The sequence below is a fragment of the Hipposideros armiger genome, unplaced genomic scaffold (assembly GCF_001890085.2).
Source record: "Hipposideros armiger isolate ML-2016 unplaced genomic scaffold, ASM189008v1 scaffold_188, whole genome shotgun sequence".
In the NCBI taxonomy this organism is placed as follows: Eukaryota; Metazoa; Chordata; class Mammalia; order Chiroptera; family Hipposideridae; genus Hipposideros; species Hipposideros armiger.
In genome coordinates this window covers 533,026-557,912 of record NW_017731538.1, presented here as the reverse complement: position 1 = coordinate 557,912, position 24,887 = coordinate 533,026, and the positions used below count along the sequence as shown (strand labels likewise).

The 24,887-nt window shown below is 49.1% G+C and overlaps 1 protein-coding gene across 5 annotated transcripts in view; it reads right to left on the bottom strand.

The window, feature by feature from the left end:
• LOC109388271 (protein-methionine sulfoxide oxidase MICAL2) overlaps positions 1–24,887 on the bottom strand; it is a 53,291-nt gene that overhangs the window by 13,824 nt on the left and 14,580 nt on the right. For 3 of the 5 annotated variants that reach the window (XM_019652858.1, XM_019652854.1, XM_019652856.1), the window contains exons 2-13: positions 24,755–24,870; positions 23,807–23,933; positions 23,128–23,218; positions 21,831–21,978; positions 20,541–20,740; positions 20,064–20,170; positions 11,975–12,046; positions 8,559–8,708; positions 6,949–7,071; positions 5,536–5,754; positions 5,193–5,294; positions 3,841–3,966 (exon numbers count right to left, since the gene is read on the bottom strand). In XM_019652858.1, the coding sequence (XP_019508403.1) occupies positions 3,841–3,966; positions 5,193–5,294; positions 5,536–5,754; positions 6,949–7,071; positions 8,559–8,708; positions 11,975–12,046; positions 20,064–20,170; positions 20,541–20,740; positions 21,831–21,978; positions 23,128–23,218; positions 23,807–23,933; positions 24,755–24,870 (1,581 nt within the window). The remainder of the gene's footprint in view (positions 1–3,840; positions 3,967–5,192; positions 5,295–5,535; positions 5,755–6,948; positions 7,072–8,558; positions 8,709–11,974; positions 12,047–20,063; positions 20,171–20,540; positions 20,741–21,830; positions 21,979–23,127; positions 23,219–23,806; positions 23,934–24,754; positions 24,871–24,887) is intronic. The other 2 variants (XM_019652857.1, XM_019652859.1) reach the window with 2 other exon arrangements.

Genomic DNA, 24,887 nt, shown 5'->3' with positions numbered 1-24,887 from the left:
AATGGCTAACAGCCATGGCAGAGGCCAAATGGGCAGTGGCTTCCCTTCTTAAAGGAAGAAGTTAATTCATAGATGATAGGGGGCTGATACTATTACAGGTGGGCTGGTTTGGTGGGATGGATGAGTCAAACGGTGCTGAGAACACAAGACTGGACATGATTCCATAGTCTCAGGTCTTGAAAGACTAGACTCTGGAGTATGGATCTGGGCTGTACATGAGAGGTCCCCAAGATTCCCTGTAATTGTTCAGGCCAGAAAACAAACAAACAAACAAAAAACCAGCAGGATCACTCTGAGCTTTAAGGCGCAACATCAATCTGAGAGGGCGGGCAAGCGTAGTCTGAAGGCAGAGTTGGTGACCCACGTTTGCGTCCCTGTGAGTAACACATGCTCCTTGTGGCACGTTCGGCTAAGTCTGTCCCTACGAGGAAGCGATTATCCCTGGACCCTCAGAATTGTCGTGTAGGGCTCTAGGGCAGGAACAGAGATATGCAGCCTGCCAGGAGGTCGCCTAGGACTAAGCATCCGTTTCTGAGTGCTGTTTCCTTTCTCTGGCTCCCCTGAATTGTGGCAAACTTGGGTCACTAGGCAACGAGCGGAGCCCACAATCTGTTGAGAAGAAGCGTTAAGGCCCCAGGCTCTCTCCAGGAGGGGGGCTCCCTCAGATCTACCAAGGCTGAATGAAACCGCTTGTCTCTGGGTTGTCACCTACTTTAAGAGGCAGCTAATTCTCTTCTCAGAGACCATCATTTTGCCAGTTTTGCATGTGTAAAGCCCAGTGTTGAATCAATGGTAGAGTGGGGTTGGGAGGGAGAGAAACTGGGGGTGGGGGCAGTGCAGCTAGCAATATCCTCTCCAAGAAGCTCACCATTCCACCTCTAACTGTCTACAATGGCTTCCCAGTGAAATCTGGAGGGGCCAGTGGGTATCAAGTCCAAGCTGGGTCCTTTGTACAAATGAAGAAACTAAGGCACAGAGAGGGTAAAGGACTTGCCAGGTGTCCCAGGGTGGTCCTTTCTAAGAGCTCCCTAATCCTTCCCAAGCACACTGTGAAAGGCACATCAGGGCAGAAGCTATTAAAATAGCCCAATTACACCATTAGCTGTGGCCAACACTGGCTCAGGAGATAGGATTTAACAAAAAACAAAACAAACAAAAAAACCAGGGGGCGATTGTTTGAGCACAACCTGGGAGAAACAAGGAACAAAACTGTAGAGGTGGGTGCCAGGGGACGTGGGGTTGGCTATCCCAATGCCCTCCCTGTGCTTGAGTGTGAGGCTGCATGGACATAGCCTCTGAGCTGCTCCTTCTGAGGAGGACTCTACTCACACTTGACCTCCATGGTCCAGAGGAGAGAACACTGTACCTTTCTTTTGTTTTCTGTGGCTCTGTTCCTGCTCAGTTTGCACTTTCCCTCCTGCTATCCCATGAATGACTACTTCCCCCACATGCCGGGGCCCTGCTATCTGCTTATTTTTTCCATAGAAAGGATCATCTTGTCTTCTGACACACTACATAATTTACTTCTATATCATATTATTGTTTGTTGATTATTTCCCGCTGCTGGGAGGCAAGCCTCATCAGGCCCGAAAGGCAGCTCCTGGTCATTGATACAACTCCTAAGAGCCTGGAGTGTCTGACACTGAGTGTCATTCAACAAATATTTGTCAAATTCATGAATGTTTACTCATTGGCTTAATGAGTGACATTGGTTTAAAGCTGCTTGAAGAACCCAGTGAAACAGCCAGGGCCTCAGTAGAGCGTGATGATGATGTGACAGGGGATATGCCCACGGACAGGAAGTGTCTGTCACACCCCAGAACCCCACATGGCCCAGACATGCTGCCTGTCTCTGTCACCTAGAGAGCTAATACCTACTGCAAACCGCAGCAAGGAACTTGGGAAGTGTGGTGGCTTTTCTCATCCCAGCTCTGCCTTCAACTCTGAGAGGACAGTGACTAAGCCAGGTCTTCCTGAGGATGAAAGGAAAGCAGAGGTGAAGGAGGGCCTTGGCCGGGACCAGCCAGAGAGGGGTTGGGCCCGAGACAAGCAAGGTGTGGGCCCTGTTACCCAGCCAGGAGCACGAGCTGCTGCCTGTCTGGGCCCAGGTGCCCTCGCTCCTCTCATCACCCTGTCAAGGGTGACAATCACCTTCTCCACAGCAGGAAGTACTCCCCAGGGAAGGGCAAAAAGGCTGCTCTGAAGCCTTGGTGACGACGATGACAAAAATGCCAGTCTCCACCCAGACAGCTCACTATCATGTGAGCCAGTAATCACTTTCTTATTGATGAGAAAATGGAGGCCCAGACAGGTCAGGAGACTTAAGGTCAAACAGCCGGCTGAAGGGTGACCTGGAACAAGATGCCAGACATCCCAGCCTTGGCTATTTTCAGTGGAGTTGAAGACAGAAAGTGTTTGTGTTTCTCTGCATCGCCTCCTGCTGCCCTGCCAGGGATGCGCCACAGCCGTGTTGGGAGCCTTGCTCCTTTCCTGCAGATCCTACTTGTATTCTTGTCCCCACAGTTGTGCGGATTGATGGGGTTGGGACCCCCAGCTACATACCAAGAGGCAACTCCTAATTTTCCGCTGATGCAACAGCAGGGAGCTGGTTAGTGCATCAGCCTGAAGCATGAAAACAAATGATCGGTAACTCTGATAGGGGGATATTCAGCACCACCTGCCGAGCCTAGGTGGGAATCAGACAGACTGGTTGTGTTCAGAGGGGCGCCGTCTGCGGGGAAGGGACGCCAAACCTACTCTCATGAACCAAAGCTGAAGAAGTGGGCTTCGTGTATGTCCGTTTTTAGGCTTATCCATTCCAGGAGCCAAGGTTTCCAGGAGGCTGCCCCTCTCCCACCCAGACTGGTAGCACTCTTAGAATCTTAGGTAAGAGGACAAGTGGAAAACATGAAAAGTACCCCAGATCCCAAATTTAATAATTGCTCATGGTGCGTTTCATTATCAACTTAACCAGAGTTAGCTCCCCACTTGCTTCCTCCTTCCCTCCAAGCCAACTTCTGTACTGCTACCTGAGTCAGCCTTCTGGAACAGAGAGCAGATCCTTTAGTTGCTCTTTGTAAGAGGATAGAATGAAATTCCACAACATGACAAGAGCAGGCTCACTATTGCCCTTATTCTCTGTATCCCCATAAATACTTTTATCCCCAAATTCAAGTCTCACCAGAATTCTGACTTTCCATTCATGCAAGTACTGTCTGCCTTCCTTTGCATATGTGGGGCCTTTTCTAACATGTTCTCTCCTTACACTTCTGTCCAGCAAATCATCCGGTACAACCTTCAACACTCGGCCCCCATAGTGCCCCCTCTGTGACGCCTTCCAGGCTTTTCCCCTTTGGGTTTCTACAATCTTGCCTTTTATGTCTCTCATAGAATCACTGAATATTGTATTAGGTTCCCCATGTGAAATTGCCATTTTGTTAGGTCAAAAACAGCCAAATATTGGCAATTTCATGTGGTAAAAAGTTACTTATTTCTATTCTAGTGTGCTGCTTGCCATCTAAACTGTAGTAAGAGAACTGTACCACCCCCTCTTTGTTTCCTCATCACCTGGCATGGTGGTTGGCACACAGGAGGTGCCCAACTAATGCTTGCGGGATGAGTGAGCACTGTCAGAGGAGTTTTGTGTACTGCCTGTTGTGCTATGTCGCTGGCTCCAACACAGAAACAAACCCGGTCCAGGACTGTTGTGAAGTATCTCACACATTTTCATCTCAGCCAAGCCAAGCTCCAGATGTTTGCACAGCTCGAGCAGAGCAGGAGAACGTCTCGCAACGTGCAGAGGGTGGGGGGTGGGGGAAGCTAATTGTTCAGGACGACTACCTTTCTGGCAGGAGAAACAGAGTCAACAGTCGATGGAGAGGAAGTGGCAGCTGGATCAGGAGATGAAAGGCAGGAGGGAGGAGACGGAGGATGAGTATGAGACAGGCCTTTAGAGAGTAGTTTATTCTGCACAGAACAGAAACAGAGGGAACCATGATTATCCCCGGGGAAAGGCACCGTGACGCTGGCCTCCATGACGCAGCTGCATGCCTACGCATTCAAGGAGGGGAAGGGACATCAGACCTGCATCACAGGACAAAGCAGGAGCCTCTCGCTTTGGAGCCCAGCAGGGCTGTGTGGTTCCTGGTTACACTTTCTGCTACAGCTATTCCGGCTCCCTTGGACCACACCAAACAGCTGGAGAAGGTCCGTGCTGCTCCCGCCTCTGTCTGCCGCAGACACTAGCGCTAACTCTTGAAGCCCTCACTCTGGAGCTTGGTAGGAAGTGGCAGCAGCAAATTTAGGAAAGGAGAATCCTGAGCTATTGGGGGCCACATGGCCCAAGCCGGGACCTCTGCAGCTGCAGACAACTGTGCCAGCCTCTCGGCACCTAAACACGAACTAAATAAATGCAAAGCATCCTTCCTATGTCAGTGACTGCTGAATAGCATAGGGCACAGGTTTTCAGGAGACAGAGAGGAAGCTGCCGGGGAGGGGTGTTCTAGAGATCCGGCTTGCTGCAAGCAAGGGGGCACCTTACAGATACAAGCGTCGCGGGACCTCACATCAATGCTTTCATCTCCTCGCGAGCACATATTCTTCTTGTCAGCAAGTTTCTAAATAAGTACCTGGCTTGGAGGAGGCTGTGTTTTGTATTCTAAGGCAAAGCCATTCTGGCTTGATGCTGCCTTTTGGGAAGGCAGATCATAGGTTATGGCATGTGGTTGATCTCCTCATCAGAGTCTTCCAGATCAGGCCACAGGGAGAATTCCCCATTGGGCCCCAAAATGTCATCAGCAACTGGTTTACTTTCACCTTAAAAGCACTGTAATGTGATTCTTGCAACTGACCAGCTTTCCCTCTTTGCGTTGGCCCTTAGGAAGCTAAGGGTCTCCTCAGAAGCCATCTAGCATCTAACGGCATGCGTTTCTGTTCAGTAACGTTTTCCTTGGATCTGAGCCTACTTTTCGGCCTTGGTTTTCCCTTTGTCCTGGTTTAGCTACTCATTTTGAATGTTCTCATTTGTGTCTTTTTAAGGTACCAGCTTGAATTCTTTAGTGGCAGGGAACGTGAATGGTGCCTCATGCCATGAAAGCAGGGAGGAGGGAATCAGTCCAGAGACTGATTCAAGATCAGCTCACTGGATTTTCAATGTTTGGCTTCCTGGGGGGCTCCAAAAGCTCCCTGTTTACCTGCGGGAAATCCCCGTGTCCAAACATGGAGGCAAGGTGAGCCGCCTTCTCCTTAATGTTCTTTTTGTGAAATTCCCTGTTGGCCAAGTTCTGAGCCCTCTTCTGCAGTCAAGGTGAGAAAGGAGAAAGAAAAAAAGAGATAGTGACAGAAACTGAGCTAGTTACCTCCAGGAGGCAGGCAGCAGGCAGTCGGGAGGGCTTGTCTCACTCACACCACACATAGGACGGGAGACAGGGTGTGAACCGTACAAGAAGGAACCCTGGGCAGGCGGAGGGAGACAGGGGAGGGAAGGCAGAGACAGGGGAGGGAAGGCAGAGACAGGGCAAAGGGCAAGGCTTTCACCTGGAGAATCTTCTCCTCTACTAGCTGCAGCCGCCGCAGCACCCCAGAAAGGGCCAGCGCGCCCTGGCAAGTAGAAGGCAGGGAAGCACGGTTTTCTGGGCCACTCAGCTGTAGGTCAGACTTGGCTCTAGCTCTCCAGGGCCGGCTCGGACACTCTCCACCAGCAGACACTTGATTTAGCTCTCGGAGCACATGCCCCGTCACAACCACCAAAGGGAACTGGGAGAGAAGGAAAATCAAGCTTCCTTCCCTACTGTGGCCCTTTCACAGCCGCGCAACATGAGGAATCGCCATGAGGACCAGGAACCAAGGGCACACCAAGGGCCCCCTAGAGTGAGATTCGAACTCACCTCAGGCCCTGACATCCTACCATCTGCATCAGAATCACCTGACATCCTCCTTTTATTTACTTTTTAATTGTTTTAATTTTCTTTTTTAAATTAACATTGGGGTAACATTGGTTAATCGCATTGTGTAAATCTGACATCCTGCTCAACAACAGTCTTGGGCCTCACCCCAGACCCGCCAAATTAAAACCTGTACAATCCTGGTTCTCAATCCTAAATACACACTGAAATCACCTAGGGTACTTTTAAAACACAACCCGAGACTGGAACTGACTTCCAGAGATTCTAATTTAATTGGTCTTGGGGTGGTACCAGCTATTGCTTTGTTTTTATTTAATACCCATTTTTAATTGGAAAAATAAATTGCTCCTTAGGTAATTCTTACACACACAGACATGAAACCACTGCCTTATGTCCACACTGACCTCATTCAACTTTCACCGGAAACAGCACAAAATTTCTCATGCTGATCAGACATCTTTGAGTGCTGTGGTCAACAACAGTGATTCTGTTCAAATTCCAAACCCAGGGATGCTAGCTGGAAAAAGCCACAGTCCATGGCTACAGCTTGCCTGCCTGCCCACCAGGCAGGCCATTGTCTGCTCGGGCACCAGGGGAGGTCGGCACCACATTCCAGCCTTACCCCTTCAATGCGTGCAGCCAATTGGGCCCCTGAGCCCAGTCTACCATCACTGCTACTTTTTCGTCAATTTAGAAATCAGCCTATTTAAGTGGTCTGCAACTAAAGTTAAGTGTTCCAGGGGCATCAGACAAAACCATGTGGTATGGTCTGTTTTTTCCCCAAGCATATAAATCACCAACAGCATAGCAGTTGGTCAGTCGATACCCCTGACTGGCTGAAGGATCAACGGCATGTATTTCAAGATGCTGCATAGCTGGTTAGTCTTCCCTAAAACGGTAGTGAGCTCAAGTTGCGTCTGCCTTCCCAAAGAACGTACAATCGGCCCTACACCTCTGGGGTGTGCAGAGGGCCACTGCTCCCACCCCTCAGCATCAAAGTCCCCGCTGGCTTCACCAAGACCCCATCCACTGGAAGGAGCCCTACCTGCCTTTTCAGAGGAGGTGACGGGCTGGGTGTGAGCTCTTCTGGCTTGAGACAGCGAGAGTTAACAGGAGGGTCAGAGGATGAGCACGGGACAGGCTTACCTATCCCCGAGACGCGATGTTCCTGGGAGGAGGAAGGTGTCCGAAAAAGCAGCCGCAGGAAACAGGAAGGAAAAGGTGAGTCAGATTGAGACATTTGGAAGGAGGAGAGGAAGAGAGGCAGGCAGGGAGAGTTTGCAGGTACAGAGAGAGAGAGAGCACTGGGCCGTGCTGCTGTAAGCTGGGCCCTGCCAGGAAACCTGAACCCTGGCCCTCTGCCCATGTGGACAGCAAGTTCTAGAGTCCCCTCCTCTGGGACGATGTGTGAATCTACGGAAGATTTGCTTTTGGCTCAGACCGGGGCACTGGGCAGGCACTGCCACAGCCCATGCCAGGCCGGGGTGGCCAGCCCCGGAGTCCTTCCAGAAACGGAAACCTTCCTGCCCACTTGAGGACGGGCATGCTACAGTCCTGATGGGAGACAGCCCTTGGCGACACTTGGGAACTGCGAGGGACCAAGCCTCCAGCAGGGAGAATTGAGAAAAGAAACTGAGAGTTACAAGTCCCAGGAAAATGAGCCTCTTATAATAAAACCTGGCTTCATGGGGAAGGGCAGTTCGTCCAGGAGGGCCATGGTCCACATCAAGGCAAAAACGGTATCTATGATCACCTCTATACCTAACTAACCAAGAGTCTGTTCTCTTCCTGAGAGGAGCCTATTTGTGTCACGGGATAGGTATTCTCCAAAGAAAAACCAAACCCTTGTCTCGAGCTTTGGTAATGTGGCAGTGGCATCCCAGAGGAATCCGGAGGCGCAAACTAAACCAGGCAGCACAGACTTCAAGCCAGGGCCTGAGAGAAGTCAGCTCAGTCTGCTGCCCGACTGCAGCTTTGACTGCCTTCAGCCTCACACCGACCCTGGTCAGACACATAACTCTGCCAGTCTGACCCAAGGGAACAGGAAGAGGCTCACCATGAGGACACTTGAGGGGGTTGGTCCTCATTTCCTGCAGGCCCACAAGGAGCGAAGACCCATGACCCAGTTTCCCCTTGTTTGGACAGGTCTTCTCCCCATGGACTTAATGATCTCCCAAGCATCTAGCACCTCTAAAGCTCCCTCCAGCAGCACCATCTCATGGGTGGCTGCAAGCCAAGTCATGGTTGCAAAGCAAAACCAAATTAGGGGAAGGGCCATACAGAACAGGCATCCACAAACTACAGTCCTCAGGCCAAAATCTGGCCTGCTGCCTGTTTTTGTAAATAAAGTTTTGTTGCAACACAGCCATGTGCATTTGTTTAGGTATTGTCTGTGGCTGCTTTCGTGCTACAATGGCAGAGTTGAGTAGTTGCAAGAGAAATCAGATGCCTCCCCCCACCACTCCTCCCGCAACCTAAACTCTTTGCTGTCTGGCCGCTTTTAGAAAAGTCTGCTAACTCATGGTCCAGGAGAAGGCTTGCCTGAGCCAGGCCAGGCTGGCATACCCAACATCCATCACTAGCCTGAATATTTCTGCTGGCTTCTCAGTTGTGGACCCAAGGAGGCAGGTCCCGCGAGCATTGGATGAGACTCACCTGCTTTAGGAGTGAGGGGTTCCGAGAGCTCTCCTCAAACTTGGCCAGCAGCTGACTTGCCATAGACTTGACTTTGTTCTGATTTCCACCTTCTTTACTGCTGCCGTCCTCTTGATTGGAGCCCAAGCTCCGGCTGGAAAAGGTTGAAGGCTGCAAAGGCCAAAGCGGTGCATTGGTTTTTGGGTCCCAGAACCTAGATGTCAGGGAGGGGGCTTGGGGGCCGAGGGCAGGGGACTAATTTCCTGAAGAAGGATGCCCTCCATGGTATGAGGAAATGAGGCAGAAGCAGCAGGTGATGCCCAAAGGAGACAATATCACAGGAGGGGTGCATCTTTCCAAAGATGGGCATGCCCATACCTGGGAGCCAGGCAGTTCGGATTTGAATCCTGACTTTTACTTCCCAGCCCAGTGACCTTGGCAATTTAATTTCTTTGAGGTTTTCTCATCTGTGAAGTGGTCGTGTAACCCACTTCACATAGTGGTTGCAAGAATAAAATAAAAGAATGAAGTGGTGAGCAAAATCATTTTCAAAATACATCATGTGGCTGCCAAGAGGTGAGCCAGGAGGGATGAAGGGAGGAAGAGGGGTGTCAGTCAGGTGGGGCGCAAGCTTTGATTTCTTTCTGCTCTCTCCTTTGCACCCCACTCTCAATTTCAACCTGTCCTGCTCTGTGGTTGCTACCTTTTTTTAAAAAAACAAAAAACTAATTTTGAAATAATTTTAGATTTACAGAAAAGTTACAATGATAGCACAGATAGTTCCTACATACCCTTCACCCAGCTGCCCGTAATATGAACATCTGGAGTAATCACGACACTGTTATCACAAGGACATTAACACTGGTATGATACTATTAACTACAGACTTGATTTGGATGATACCAGTTTGCCCACTAATGTTCTTTTTTGGCTTCAGGATACAATACAGGATCCCACACTGCAATTAGTCATTATGTCCCCTTAGTCTCCCCCGATCTGTCCCAGTTTCTCCATCTTCCTTTGTCTTTCGTGACCTTGACAATTTTGGAGGGGACTGGTCAGCTATTTCGTACCAAGTCCCTTAATCTGTGTTGGTCTGATGTTTTCTCATGATTAGACCGGGGTTATTGGTTTGGGAGAAGGATGTCACAGAGGTGAAGTGCTCTTCTCATTGGGTACCTGATAGCAATATGACCAATTACTGGTGAGATATTGGCTGTGATCACTTGGTTATGTTGTTTATACAATGGAGTTCCATGTAAGATTTTTTTTTTAGCTCATCTGCTAAATATAAAGCTCGGAAAATCACCAGTGTTCGTTGAATGCCTGTTCCCCCTTACCACAGGATCTGCACCCCAGGCCCTGAAGTGTAAGTGGCGCTGTCATGTAAAGGAGATAGTCGGCTTTCCCAAGGAGACAACGAGTCCCCCTCAGGAACAGACCGGAACAGACCGGTCCAGTCTTAAGAATCTTAACAGAGATGTGTTCACTTAGAAGAAATTCATGGGAAGTGGCAAGCTACAATATGTAGTCAACTTTTTTAAAAAAAAGATCCCTGACAGTAGCAGCCCCATGGGAAACACCGTATGCACAGCCACTCTGAAGTGCTGGACAAACACAGACCACTTCAAAGTGGGAAAGGTAACTGCATAGCCATACAGGCTCGAGTGCAAAGAGGGCTGAGTTCACTGGGCTGGTCCCTGTTTGTTCAAGGCCAAAGTTGGCCAGGATGGTGGGTCATGCAGACAGCACTCCCAGGCACTCATGTGCACAGGAATCACTGGGGCTCCTTCAAAGGCAGGTCAGGTTCATTGGGCTGGGCTGGGCCTTGAGCCCCCGCATTTCCAACCAGCTGCCAGGAGGTGCTGATGCTGCTGGTTCTTGGCCCGCACTTTGAGCAGCAAGAATCGATAATTATTGTTTGGTTATATCTCACCTGGAAGCAAAAACAGGTGGCCTGGAAAACAGCCCAGAGCCCTCTTGGAAGGGGCAGGTGCAACCCGGTTTCCTCCCACACTCCACTCCTGTGCTGCCACCCACAGAAACAGCAAAAACACCCCCCTCAAATAAGCCACGGATGAAAGACAGAAGACTTCTACCTGAGACAAAGTATATCCAAGGGAAGTTTCTTGGAGGAGGCTGGAGCACATTACAGGCACCCAAGGCGAGGGCCAACACCAGTAATGGGGGGAATGGGGCATCTCTCCCGCCCTGTTAATCCGCCTCTGCCTCCTCCTCTCAGTCATCTCCCTATCCGTTGGCTTCTGGCTCATACCAGAGCCGAGAGATAAGGAAGCAGCAGCTCTTGAAGGGATCACCCAAAGAAGTTCTATATAGAAAAGATTCGGACAAGGGTGATTTGAACTCCTTGGATAAAATGAGTTTGGGCACATTTTAAGACATGCACTGAACTCCAGGTTTCTGTGATCAGGGCTTCCTTTTGAGCATCCCAGAAAATGGGGTGAGCAATAGGCATCTCCCCACTCCCCCAAGGTGGGCTGTGCGTCTGTTTGTTATATCAAGTTCACTGCTGTGAAAGCCAGTGCCCGGACCCCAGTCCAGGCTTCCACGTAAAGCGAGGCACAGACATGAAACAACAATGTTATAAAAATATGCAGCAGTAACACCTCTTCAACCAAGTAAGACAGAAGCCTTTTCTAAGTCCTAAAACTCAGTGTATTATACAAACGATTCCACAGGGCTCTATGTCATAATGATGACATCAACTGGTAGGAGAGCTAAAGGTGGCATCCTCCAGTTCACGGACAGTACCTCTGCTTGCTTTTGTGGGACTAGAATGGCTTTTTCCAATGAAATGGACATCTCAGGTCTCTTTAAAGAGCTGCCTGGAGAAGTGGAGCTGATAGTTCTCCTTTTCTGCTGATCAATTTTTCAGTAGCAGGAGAGTGATTCCTGCCCAGTTTTCACAAAGTAGCCTGTAATTTTCTTATTTCGCCAGAAGGTGGCACTTATGGGCACTGGGACACTGGCCTTGAAGGTGAGGCGTGCAGAAAACACAAAAAAGGTAAAGAAACATGATTGGGAGTGGAAAATGGGACAGCTGGTGCCTCTTTACTACTCACTACTAATAGTGACTCTACATTGATTAACATAGGTTCCAGACATCATGTTTGGCATGTTATATAACGTCTTCTTGTTTCATCTTTAAAAATCCTGCCAAGTTTCCTGTTTCCAATGTTATCATCTGTATTGTACAGACATGAGCCCCGCCCTGGGAGGTTCTGTTTCTCACGGTTACAGAGATAGTAGGCAGTGGAGCGAAAATCAGAACCTGTCTATTTTTCCATCACGCCAAGCTTGGAACTGAGTGGCTCCTGAGAGAGGAAAGAAGGATGGGCTAGCGATGACATCACAGTCGGGCGGGCCTGCGGCCACGGGCTGTCAAGCAATGGGCCTTTGTTTAAACTGACACGAACCTCGTCCAAGTTGTGGAAGCCCTTCCGTCTCCGTTTGTTCATGTCATTATTCTCTTCGGTTTGGCTGTCCACCTGCAATGGCCAAGAAAGCACGGTGAATTCAGGGCCACCAAGGACCGCGGTTCCACTAATAGCTCTGAGCGATCGCTGGGCATACAGCCCTACCCAACCAGGAGACAGATGGACGTAAAACACCCTGCAACATGACTAATGCTATCACAGAGTTCTGTTCGGGTGTCGTGCAGGGCGCCTCACTCCACCTGGGGCTCTGGAGGTTCTGGGGAACTGGAGGTGGGAACCACATTCCCAGATCATGCTGAAACATCCCAAAGCATAGACTCCCTCCGACACAGCAGGGCAGAGGTCGTCCCCACTGTCATTGTGACCTTGGTTTGTTTGTTTTTAGCTGAGCCATCCTGCTACCTATTGGCAGCTCAGCGGCCGCTCAGCTCGGGCTGGACTCGCACCGCTGTTGCTCAGAGCTCAAACTCTTGAGCGAGCTCTTAACCAACTGAGCCACTCGGCCGGCCCCTCATTGTGACCTTGGGCTCAGGGCAGTTACGGCCAGGCCTGCTGTCGCCCCTCAGGGTACTGCCTTACAGAGGCCACCTTCTATGAGGAAATGACACGGACGGACTCACTTGGAAGGCAGGGTTTTTGGGACTCAGAGCAGCTGCCCAGGGATTTGATGGCAAATTACATCTGCCATTCAGTCACCATCACAACTACCAGCACATGATATTTTATTAACTTCAGAGAAGCGCCAGGTACGGTCTGAACACTACGGTAAGTATACAGCCCTGTTTGCCCAGGGCTGTTTTGATTTATTGCTTTTCCCCCCCTTAGCATAATTAGTTATAGTGCCCCCTTTCACTCTGAAAAGCATCCTGGTTTAGATAATAAATTACATAGTTGCCCTATCAATAATGCCTTACAGTCTACTTTCTGCTGCCCAAATATGGATATTTAAATCTGGAGAAACTCATGCTACCCAAGCCCAATGCATCGCCTCTGCAAGGAACACCAAGGGCCGCCCACAGTCAGGCTTGTCTCCTCAAGGGAATGAATGGGGCTGCGCAGTTGAGCTGATGCTACTGGCTGGGATGGGGGGTGGGATACTGGACTGAATACCTCCTCTGCACCCTGCAGGGTAAGCCCATTCTTGACACTGGGGTTCGACCTCTCTTCTACCAGTCTCCAGCTGGAGACTTCTCCAAATGGCCAGTCCCCCCAGGACCATGGAGTCATCCCCACCCAGCCTCCTCACCCTCAGAGGGCCCTCCATAGCAGGCCCAGATTAAATCCGAGCCATATTCCACTTTGGATGCAGTAGGAAGGACTGCTTGCTACTCTCCCCCCTCAAACCCAGGCGTACAGCCCAATCAGTCCATACATCCTAAACTTGCCCAACCGCGAGAGATTTTTTTTTTTTTACCTCCCAGTTGTTCTGGAACAACAGTAACAATAATTTTGAATATTATTATAATATACAACAACGAGAATAACAACATCGGAGCCCCTAGCACACAGTCTGCTAGGTACTCACTTGCTTCCAACAGAAAGCACCTGCTTCCCAGTTCTTACACTCCCCCATCACCCCTGCTCCCTCCACGTATTTACCAGAATCTTTAATATTTTTGAAGACAAGATCAACCACAGTTTAGTTATTGATACTTGTTTAAAAATTTGACTCTTCCCTTGCCCAGGCAGCAAAAAACAACAGATCAAAGGGCTCTGCTTTCCCTTCAACATTTTCCTCAGCTTCCAATAAATCATTATTCTGTGAATGGAAATTATTTCAACCCCAAGGCTTGGGCAAGCACCAAGAGAAACAGATGACCTTATTTGCAACAATGTTGGGCCTTGGAGGCGCAGGCTGCCTGGGCCCCCAGCTCCAAGGCCTGTGAATGCCTCCCTGGCCTGGAGACTGGAGTCTGAGAAAGTACAGGACGGCCTACCCAACAAGAACACTTGGTGCCTAATCTTAGTGTTTTCTATCGTTTTTTTGTTTCTGCTTTAAGGGAGGACTTGGCTATTCCCTCAAAGAGCAACACATCTTATTCTCTCTTCTGCATTCAACAGCCCCGGGTGTGACTGTTCCAACAATCAGAGCCTGTATAAATCCAAACCCAGGAAGTCAGCCACAGGTGCACAGAAAGCACTCGGGGGAAGTGTGCTGTGCCCAGGGTTGGCAACTAAGAAGACCCCAGGTCCTTCAGGGGGAATAAAGGGAGTGGGTGGGGGCAACCACAGCTCCTCTGCTTCAGCCTGACCCCCAGGACAATAAAATGCAGTCTGTATGGAAAGGTTAGCAACACATATATCCAAACAGTCTCTACTCTTCCTTATGGGTTTATCATGGAAGCACTGATTCTCAACTAAGAACTAGGGTAAAAAAAAAAAAAAAAAAGGTGGAGAATGTGCAAACCTGAAGATGTACTTAATTTTTTTCTTATCTGTGTATTTCTGTTTGGGAGTCAAAGTTGCCGCAGTACCCCCTTCTCTTTGGATTCTATTTTGCTCTACCAATAATTGGAATACAAGGAGGAAGAACATACTTATTGTGCTCAGTCAGAAAGAGCATGAGAATAAACCAATAACGACTCTTTTTTTCTATTAATTTGTTTCATTATTTTCACTTTCAGAACACTTTATCATGATTTCCCAATGATTTGAAAGATTCTGTATACTAAAAGACATTTATTAAACTAATTGGTATCTCCATTTAAAAACAAAGACATATATCTGCCAATCTGATCACTTACAATACTTGATCAGCACAAAATAACCATGTTCCCATACTGACTGACTTGATTTTTGCCCAAAGCAAACCAACTTTATATTTAGCTAGCCAGTGTAACCTAATCCTGAAGAAATTTAGATCCGGGTCATAGGAAGAGATTGGCTATTGCAGGCAATGGCCTGCTTGAGCAGGGGGGGCAGCCTTGAGATTTAGAAAGATGGCTAGTGTCCCTAGCAAGGGAGCTCTGCTATTCTTCAATGGCAGAGCAGTAAGGAGTCATGGATTCAAGTTCTGGCACTAATTAGTACCTGGCTGTGTGACCTTAGGAAAATCACCTAACTTCTCTGACTTGTTTCCTCACCTATAAGATATACTATCTAGCTCATAAATTGTTGTAAGGATTAACGAAACCACACATGTAAAACACTCCTTATAATAGAACATGCTGTATCAATACTAGACATTGTCACTTAGGTTCACACTAGTTAACAGAATTAGAAAATCTGAATTCTAGTTCTAACTTGGACATTCACCACTTATATGACATTGCAATTTAATCTTCCTATGTCCACATTTCTGAAATTGGGATTGGAGGAAAGTGTTACTCTGCTTTCCTCAGAAGGCAACACAGGGGACAAATGAGACATAAAACTGTCTTACGTGCTGTAAAGTGCTGTGTCAATCATGGCTGCAGTACGGAACCAAGTGTTCAATCCAATTAGTTTCACTCAGCTTTTCAGAAGATGAGCATCTTCATTTCATCAGTACTTACAAAGGACACGAACTATCATTTAGGGAGCCCTTCCCACATGCCGGAGAAGGTGCTCAGGCCTGCAGCACACATTTATGCATGGTCTCTTCACAGCAAGGCCGTGCAATGTTGGTGATTGCAATCATTTTGCAGACAAGCAAAGGAGCTTCCTGAGAGGGTGAACATGTGCTGAACCCCCAGCAGGCCTGGTATATACTATGTGTCTGCCGGGCTTCAAAGTGCATTCCCATTGTGTAAATCAGCTCAGAATCTCAGGCTGCAGTTGTACAGAGGACAGGAGAGAGATTGGCCTGCAAACCACAGGTGCTGGAGGGGCTGTTCATGGGCCTTGCTCTTGCCAAGCTGGGCAGCATAGGGACCTGGCGCTCTCAACTCTCCTAAACCTTCTTCAAACCTATGAATTGGGAAGTAGTAGAAACCCAGAAGGGAGCTTTGGCTGCTGGGTGGATGGCTCTGTGACAGCAGTTGGAAAAGGGGAGTAAGAGGCACTTCCCTCTGGAAAGCCAGCTCCCTCGGGCAGAGTCCTTGCTTGCCTTGCTCACTGCTCTACCCCCAGCTCCAAGAGGAAACTCAGCATAAAACAGGCACTCAATGAATGTGTGTTGAGTGGATACATGGAGGAAGCCCTTTCTTACACAGCACTCCCTGGCCGTTTGGAGAGTGTTTGTGCGGGAGGGGCGAGAAGAGGAGAGCCGGAAGGGGACCCAGGCTACCCAGATCAAACACGGCCAAGAGTCATGCTCCACGCATTCCACTCTACCACGGACCAGTGCTGGAGGGGGGCTTGGGTCCGAATCAGTCAGCCGAGAAGGAGAAATATCCTAGGGCCACCGACCTCGCTTCTGAGATGGGCTTTTCATGGACAAGTGATAATGTCTAATGTTGCGTTGTCCTCCAAAGAGTGGGCTCAGAATGAAGAACACAGAGATCAAGCACCCTGAGTCCATATGTACTGTAATGCATGCAATGGCTGAAGGGGCCATAAATACAGGCATTACCCACGTGTGGCAAGTCTAGGAGACTGAGGACAGAGACCACATATATAGGTTCCGGTGTCTCCTGTGATACATGATAAGAGCTCTGGAGTCCCCAGTAATTATCACTTGCTACGAGGCTTTTAGATACTGACCAGGATCAGAGGCAGATCTGCAGAAGCAGATCAAAGACTTCTTAAGAGGAAAATATAATCCCAGGCTCTTCCTTTCCCAGGCATGGGTCACCTGGTCTTCAGAGCTAATCAGTCAACCCCAATAGTTTACCACTCACCAGAGGGCGAACCCTCTTGGAAGATGGGTAGAACTTGTTACTCTTTCTAAGTGTAAACAAGGTCCTTGGTGGAGGAAGAAGTCTTTTTTTTTTAATTATTTATTTCTTTTTTCAGTTACAGTTGACATTCAGTATTATTTTATATTACTTTCAGGTGTACAGCCTGGTGGTTAGACACTTATATAATTTATGCAGTGATCCCCCCAATTAGTCTAGTACCCACCTGGCACTACACATAGTTGTTACAACTATTGACTATATTCCCTATGCTGTACATTATAACCCATGACTATCTGGTAACTACCCATTTGTATTTCTTAATCCTTTCACTTTTTTCACCCAGATTCCAACCTCCCCCACTTCTGGCAACCATCAGTTTGTCATTTGTATCTCTGAGTCTGTTTCTGTTTTGTTTTGTTTGTTTGGGAGTTTTTTGTTGTTGTTCTTTTAGATTCCACATATAAGTGAGAGCATATGCAACAACATGGATGGACCTCGAGGGCCTTACACTAAGTGAATAAGTCACACTGGGAAAAAGTATTATTTTGCTTAATGTTGATCACTGTTGCTGGGATTTTGATATTATCAAGCTTAGGGATGAGAGAAAAATTTAACACCAACAGTGAAAACTAGGAGGGAGAGATTTTGTTTTAAATGGCTCAGAAGAAAAATAATGAACGTTCTTCAGACTAAGATGCCACACTGTGAATGAGTGTGGCTGCTCAGTTCCCATATCCTGATGCTCTTCTGGAAGTTAGTGAGGGGGCAGGGAGGGATGGGAGGTCAGGGTGAAGTCGAATGTAGAAGCACCTGTATGTACAGGTACTGCGTGTGCACTGTGGTGTAGAATCATGCAAGCATGGCCTGGCCCACATCCCTAGTCCATAGGGGCACATGAGCTGGGGCACTGAGGGTTGCACATCTAATTGTTCTGATATCTTCTGTGTATAACTGTGTGTGTGCAGTTTTCAGAGTCCCCTGTGCAGATATCCTCCATGCCTATCCCATGGGAAATGATTGGACTTGGTAGTCTTTGCTTGTGAGAAACGCTAAGACCAAAGAGCATTGCAAATAAATTCCTGTTTTAAACCAAAAAGTGTCCAGATATAAGAAGACATATGGTCGAATGGCAAGAAGGCACTTTGTGTGTGACCAATCACTGCATTGGCACTGAGTGGTGGACAGTATGCTGAGCTATTTCAGTGATGACCAAGGCAGCACGTGACCCATGGCCTTACTAGTTCTCATCCCACCTAGAGGAAGCATTCAATTGGTTTCAGGAGAAAGAGAAGGACAAATAACTCCCATGCCAAGCACTTAACTTGAATGACCTAATCTCTCTACCTTTCTGAAGAGCAGGGTAAATTTTGGGCATTAAATGCGGCTGTGAGAGGAAGCAGACCTGAGGCCCTTCACCCCTCTGATGATAGGCAGTCCATAGGCATACACTGAAGGAGACTGGACATGGTTCAAAATGGGCCAGCGCTGGCCAGGAAAAGCCCACCTGCCCCCCTGTATTTTTTTCTAGCAGAGCCAGAGGAAAGGGAAGTGTGGGGCAAGACCCCAGCAGCCCTCAAGGGCCTGGCTGGTTTTGCTGATGGCTGACCTTTGACCATTCCCACCTCCTGAGCCAGAGCTGGCCAGGCTGTTTCAATGCGGTCATTCTATAAACAGAGGTGTGGTGAGTGAAAGGTTTAAACAGTCCTCTCCAGTTCCTCCTTCTGTTCCCAGCTGTGGGCTATGTGCCGGGAGAAACCAGGTGAATGGAGAAAGGGGGTGAAGGCTTTCTCAGAGAGCTCGGAGAGCTTCCAGAAAGGCTACACAGGCTTGCCTGGGATGGGGCAGCCCAGGGTGGGGTCCTTGGCTTCAGAAGAAACATGCGTGGGCTAGGGTGGAATAAGCCTATGACTGGTCTCTAGAAGACAGAGTTTGCTCAGTGGGACACGTGGTGGATGATGAGGTCCTTACACAGAGCCTCTGAATGGGGCAGCTCGGGGAGCAGAGGGGGACAGAGAGGCTGGGGGCTGCTCAGCCTTTTAGCTTCTTTGCTGAAAACACTATGTACACCTCCCTTCCCAGCCCCAGCCTGGCTCGCCCCATCCTTGCTATAGACAGGGTGTGGCAGAGCATTAAGTAGCCTTTCCCATTCCTGGAGTTAGCACAACCGCTTGCAACATTCCAGGGAGTGCAGACTTCAGTGGAAAAAGTGACCACTGCTCACACAGCTGACAGAAAGAAAGGAGGACACATGGCCCAGCCCCACCCTGGGTGGAGGGGCTGGCAGAATATGGCATGACTGTCCAGAGGTTAAAAGGCTGTCAGCAACCTAGGGAGACTGAGACATGTAAAGGCCTGCAGCCCTCTGCCGAGTGAGGGGAGGACTGCCCTGCCGCTCTGGGAAGGGAAGGCAAGCTCTGTGCCAGCACTTGCAACCTAACATCTCTGGGCCTCCTTTTTTACATCTGTAAAATGGGCACAATAATAAGCAAGATAACTTGTATTATTCCTTCCACAGAGATGCCATCATTTAGATAAAACGGTAATTTCTCATTAGGCCTATGGTACACAGTTCCCAAACTGTGTACCAAGGCACGACATGGCACCACAGTAAACTCACAGAGGAGTCGCAGGATATTTAAATTTTCTAGGGAAACATGATGAACTCTGTCATACACCTTGCAGAATACCCCTGCCAAGTTATTTGGACTTTACTTAATAAATGGAACTTCTAGGTATTTCTTTTGATCTTGGGGCACTGTGAAAAAAATTATTGAGACACTAAGGGTGCCCTACATCAGGCAAGTTTGGAAACCTCTTTATTAGGCTCTGAGCTCTTCAAAGGTGAGGACTGTATATTATTCATCTCTATTTTCTCCCCTTGTCAAAAACAAACAAAAAAATTTCAGCCCTAATGTTGGCATACAGTAGGGCCCAATAAACATTTGTTGAATGAATGCATAAAAAGAAAAGAAAGGAACAGAACGTATAAATGTAGCATGACCACACACCTCTACCACTAAATGGCCATTGTGTTGCTGATCTAAATAAGCCGAAGTGAGAGATCATCGTCTCCTCCCCGCTGCACTTCTATGACCTTCCAATAACCACTGTTAAGTCATTGAAGCTACACAGGGCCAGGGGGGAATTTCCAAACACACTCAGTTACTAAACTGGATTTTACTCATGTCTTCGGTGAGCACTTTATCTATGCAATTTATCAGTACAAACAGACTTAGAGAACATGACATTCTCCAATCTCCTTGGCCCATCCATGTGCAAAGAGAAAGAAAAACGAGCCCAAGACTTACTCGTGGAGTCCTCTTCCTTGGAAATGTGAGGTTGAGATAGTTATGAGAAAGGGATGATTTGGCCACGCCGAGGTCAGCATTTTCTCCATAGTTTTTGCCCCAAGAATCTGTCAGAAGTAAAAGTATAACTGAGATTTGGATCCTGCCACAGCAATCCCAGGGCTCAGGGGCTATCACTGCTACAAGGTCCCTCCAAAATAATCCCCCCACTAAAGATGGAAATGGCCCATGCAGGGGGCTGATGCAGGCCTATCAGTGACCTTCCAGGGGGCAGGAGTCACATGGTACCTGCTACACATACTCATACACACTGGTCTGAGTGGGAGGGGTCCACCTCTATTTGGCCTCAAAGTCAAAGGGAAGGCAATGGGTCCAGCCCAGGACAGAGGACACCAGTGTGAAGAGCAGCCAGACATGGGCACAGGGCAGAGTTGGCTCAGGGGCCGAGCAAAGCCTGGTCCAAAAGCAGGTCCTTACCCACAGGCCTCAGCGGGGTGCCCCGGAAGAGCTCGTAGAACTTGGAGAGGTACATGACCATGCTGAGTTTGTCAGGCTCTTGGGCTGAGGCCATCTCTTTGCCTGTGGTCACTGGAGGGATGCCAAACTCACGCTCGGCCACGTCAAATGCCAGCTGGTTGTTCTCTACAACATCATCTTCGTTCAAAGAGTCAAAGTTGCTAGAGAATTGAAAACCAAGGTGAAATTCAGAGAGAGGAGACAGAGGTGGGGGGAGGGCGAAGGAGCAGTGACCCCAGTCCCTTCCCCTAATTACCTCCCCCACCCCACTCCCCAGGGAGGCTCAGCCAAGAGAAAATGCTAACCCTATCCTTCTCACTCAGGGTGGGACAAAATCAGTCTTGGGCCATGATAATGTCATTGCCACCTAGACTGAAAATAATCAGAAAATGGTTTACACCACTTTGGAAAATATATGAGCTACTTTACTTTTAAATAGTTCCTTTATGCTCTTTTCCTTTTAATTACAAAACCAACATGGGCTTCTTATTAAAAAAAAAAAGAAAAAGAATCATGTTATATATAACATGTAAAGGAACAAGTGAGAGCCCCCCCCGCCTTTCTCAAGGCAACCTTGCTTCCTAAAGTTACCAATTGATAACCCTTTGGTAGGTTTCCTTTCAGCCTTTTGGATGAATTTGCTCATGGGTGTGAGGTGACATCACACACATTGGTTTAAACACAATATCAATAGCTGCATTGTGCTTTCAACATCACAAGGTATTTCCACAAACAATACAATTGTGTAATGAACCCAACATTATTTCCCATTTATAAATGAAACAAACTCAGTGAAGATAAGTTGGCTTGCCTAATGGTACAGGACTAATTGATCTTGGGTTCAAATCTAATTCTTTTGGCTGTAAACCCTCACACTGGTGCCCAGGATTAGGTTTTGCTCATAATTCCTCTCTTGAGAGTAGAGCTACAAGGTGCAAATGCTCAAATTTCCCAAGTGCGGTGATGAGTGGGCAAGGGGGACGAGTGTAATGACTGACCCTGAGTCACTTTTGCTCCTCACATATTAGGAACACAGATCAACGAGTTGTGGGCAGAGTAATCAGTGCAAAGGGGGGGGGGGGAAACAAATTTTAAAAACCCTCAAATAGAAAATATGCAAAGAGGAATGAGAAATTCTGAACCAAGTTCTGAAGAGTCTGCATCTATTAGAACAGCCCTGGTTTCCCTTGTCTCCAGGGTCCCGTTGGGCTGTGAGGGACTTGGCAGGTTCAGCCCAGGCCCCAGACTCACATCAGCTCAGGTCGGAAGTGGTGGATAATGGCACACAGGGCCAGGCCACTCCGCCAGGATGTGGTCAGGTCGGTGACGTTGACATGCTGGTAGCCTTCGGTCTGCTGCTGGCACCAGGTTAAGAGCTTGCTGGGCCGGATGTCTGACTCTGCAGTAACGGGAGACAGACAGTGGTAAAGCACTCTGGGGAAATCCCGACAGCTCCCCCCTGCCCCCACCCCACCATGGTCCTCCTCTGACTGCCATCATGGCTGGGGACCAGGAGAAACAGCACCAAGGCAAGAAGCCCTGTCAAGAGCGTGGTGGGAGGGCAGGATGCTGGGATAGAAAGCGTGCTCTCCTGCAGCAAAGAGTCCCTAAGACCCTCTCTGGCCAGGCTGCGGTTAGAGGCAAGGAACACAGAGGCGAGGATGACATGGACTCTGCCAACATCTCATCCAGGGGAGAAGACAGACACGGAAGCAGGTGGTGATGACATGGTGCTGCAATGGCAGAGAAGCAGGGTGCCGGGGAGCAGGTGAGCAGGTTTGCCCTGGGTCTACTGGGCAGAGAGGGTCACAAAGGAGATACCCCGGAGCTGCTTCTTGAAAAGTGTCTAGCAATTCACTAGGCAGAAGAAGGCATTCCAGGAAAACAGAAAGGATCGCCATGGCAAAAACTCTAAAAAAACCTGCCATGTTTGTGTAAGATGGTTGATTACGGGGGTGGCAGCAGTGGGGAGGGATTTAAGGGAGGGATAGCTGGTAAGGCCGAGTGTGCCCAGCGGCGGGGAGGACGCGGGGTCTGGGCATGTGACAGGAGACCCAGAGGTCTTTAAGCAGGATGGTGACCTGGGCAAAGCCTAATGGTTGGTAAGGAGTTATTCATTTAATCATCTTTTCCCTCTGCCACTGGGCACCGGCCTTGCACCAGGCGCTGTGCCAGGCCCTGGAAGACTAGGAAGAGTTGAACACATGGGGCTTGTTATCTAGCTGGGGAGACAAGTCCCTCATGCTGGAAACAAAAGGGTGGGGGGAAGCAAGTCTCAGTGAAGTAATTCCACAGTTCACTTTAAGGTGCTGAGTACTCGACACATATTAATTCCTTTATGATGATTATACTGTAGAGGTGTCATTGTCCTGGTTTTACAAAACAGGAAACTAAAGTACAGAGGAGAGGAGCCTGGCCAAGGTCACACAGGTCATCAGAGCAGAGCCAGGCTGCCTACAGCGCTCACGCCCCCATGGCCACTCAGCAGGCCTCCTACCCGAAAAGTCCCTCCCAGTGGCCTCACCAGGGTCCTAGGAAGGTCGCTTACCCTGCCTGGAGAGGCCGACAGATCTCCTCATTGAGCCCAGCCTCTCGAGAGGGGATCGGTGCAGCTCCTTAGTGATGTACAAATGCTTCACCTACAAGTAAGAGAGACCACACAGCTGACGACCAGTTTTTCCCTGAAGTCTAGTCTCAGGGCCTCTGAACCTGGGCCTTCAGCAAGGGAACCCAGGCCTCCTGAGACACAGAGCAATGATCTCAATTATCTATCCAAATGTGGAAGAATTCAAGTGTAAACATATGCCATTGGCTAACTTTTAAAATTCATACCATTCTTTGTGCTATTGACTAAAGAGATCGGGGGTTGTTTGGCTCTGAGTCAATGGGAGAAAAAAATGGACTCTAGGACCATGGACAGAAAGCACCCGATATTCAGCCAAGTAGATTTGAGAGAGGTATGCTTAGCAACACATGTGCACGGGGATGAATAAACATATGTACACATGTGGACACAGACTTACGTTTTCTATTTCTCCCCTGTGGGCTAGAGAGATGCAGACTCTATGTGACTCTCATGGTTCTCCTAGAGAGAGGAACTGGTCCAACCTTTGAGTCAAGAGGCTTTGGTGGCCTTGTTCCCAGGGATGAGGCAAGGTTTTAGGTGACCCCTCCTTCCCACTGCTCAGTGCAGGGTGACCCAGACAGAGCTCCAGGGAAGGACATACCTGATGGGGCCGGACACAGTGGGAGTTGAGGTTTGGGTACCGCGTCCCCGGGTCCAACGTGTACTGCTCAAAGTTCTTGTTGATGTTTTCTGGGGTTGTTTGAGGTAACAGCCGATAAAGACTTTCTCTGGAGGCAGGCAGAGTCCAGGGTCAGGGACTGCTCTTGAAGTCTCCGGCCTTTGTCCCCCTCCTCCCCCACCCCTTCCCAGCTCTCAAGGGCTTCTTAAATGTGTTTGTATAACCCTTCCCTGCAATGCCTGGCCCTTGTGGTTTTTGAGATCTGCAAAGTAGGGGAGGTTCAAAGGGGCCGAAGGGAGACAGGGAGTCCAGGAGACTGGGATGGTGGCCTCCTCCCCCGGGCAGAGCTGGCAGCACAGCGACCTGTGGTTTTGCTATAACCGCCACTCAGCCACGCTGCCTCCTGGGGCCTGTCCACACCCGAGACCAGCAAAAGCCTGTCCCCAAACAACAGCTCTGACTTCTCCCAGTCCACCAGCTGTCATAGACACGTGGCAACAGCAAGGACCTGGGAGGAAGCCCAGGATCTCAGCATGGGAATTGGCCAGCGAGGTCAGCTATCCCAGGCCCCTATGGGGCAGGACATTCAGCACTTCCACAGAAGATTTCCCTCTACCTCTTCTCGTTCCTGGTGATGGAGCAGGGCAGGGAGCCCCACCTTCCGGGCCAGCCCAGAGGAAGATTTCTCTTTGGCATCTAGTACTAGGTCTTGGACCTCAGAGAAAGTCATTGATAAAGGTAGACCATGATGGAGAAAGTTTCCTTGGGGACCCCAATGATCAAATCAAGCTACATATGGGAAGGCGGGCGAGAGGACACTGAGGTTCCAGCTTCATCCAGGAGCCGCCTAATGGGCAGCCTTACCCTATCTCCTCCCTGTGCTATAACCCGGCCCTGTCCCCAGCTGTGAGCCCTGCCTCCGATACTCACCTTTCAGCCAGCAGCTCCAGGGGAGGAGTTCCCTGGTCCCAGCTCTTTACCATCCATGCTGTGTCAAAAGCAGCCAGGAAGCCACGTGCACAGCCCGTGCCCATGGGCCAAAAGGGCTGCAAAAGAAAACATG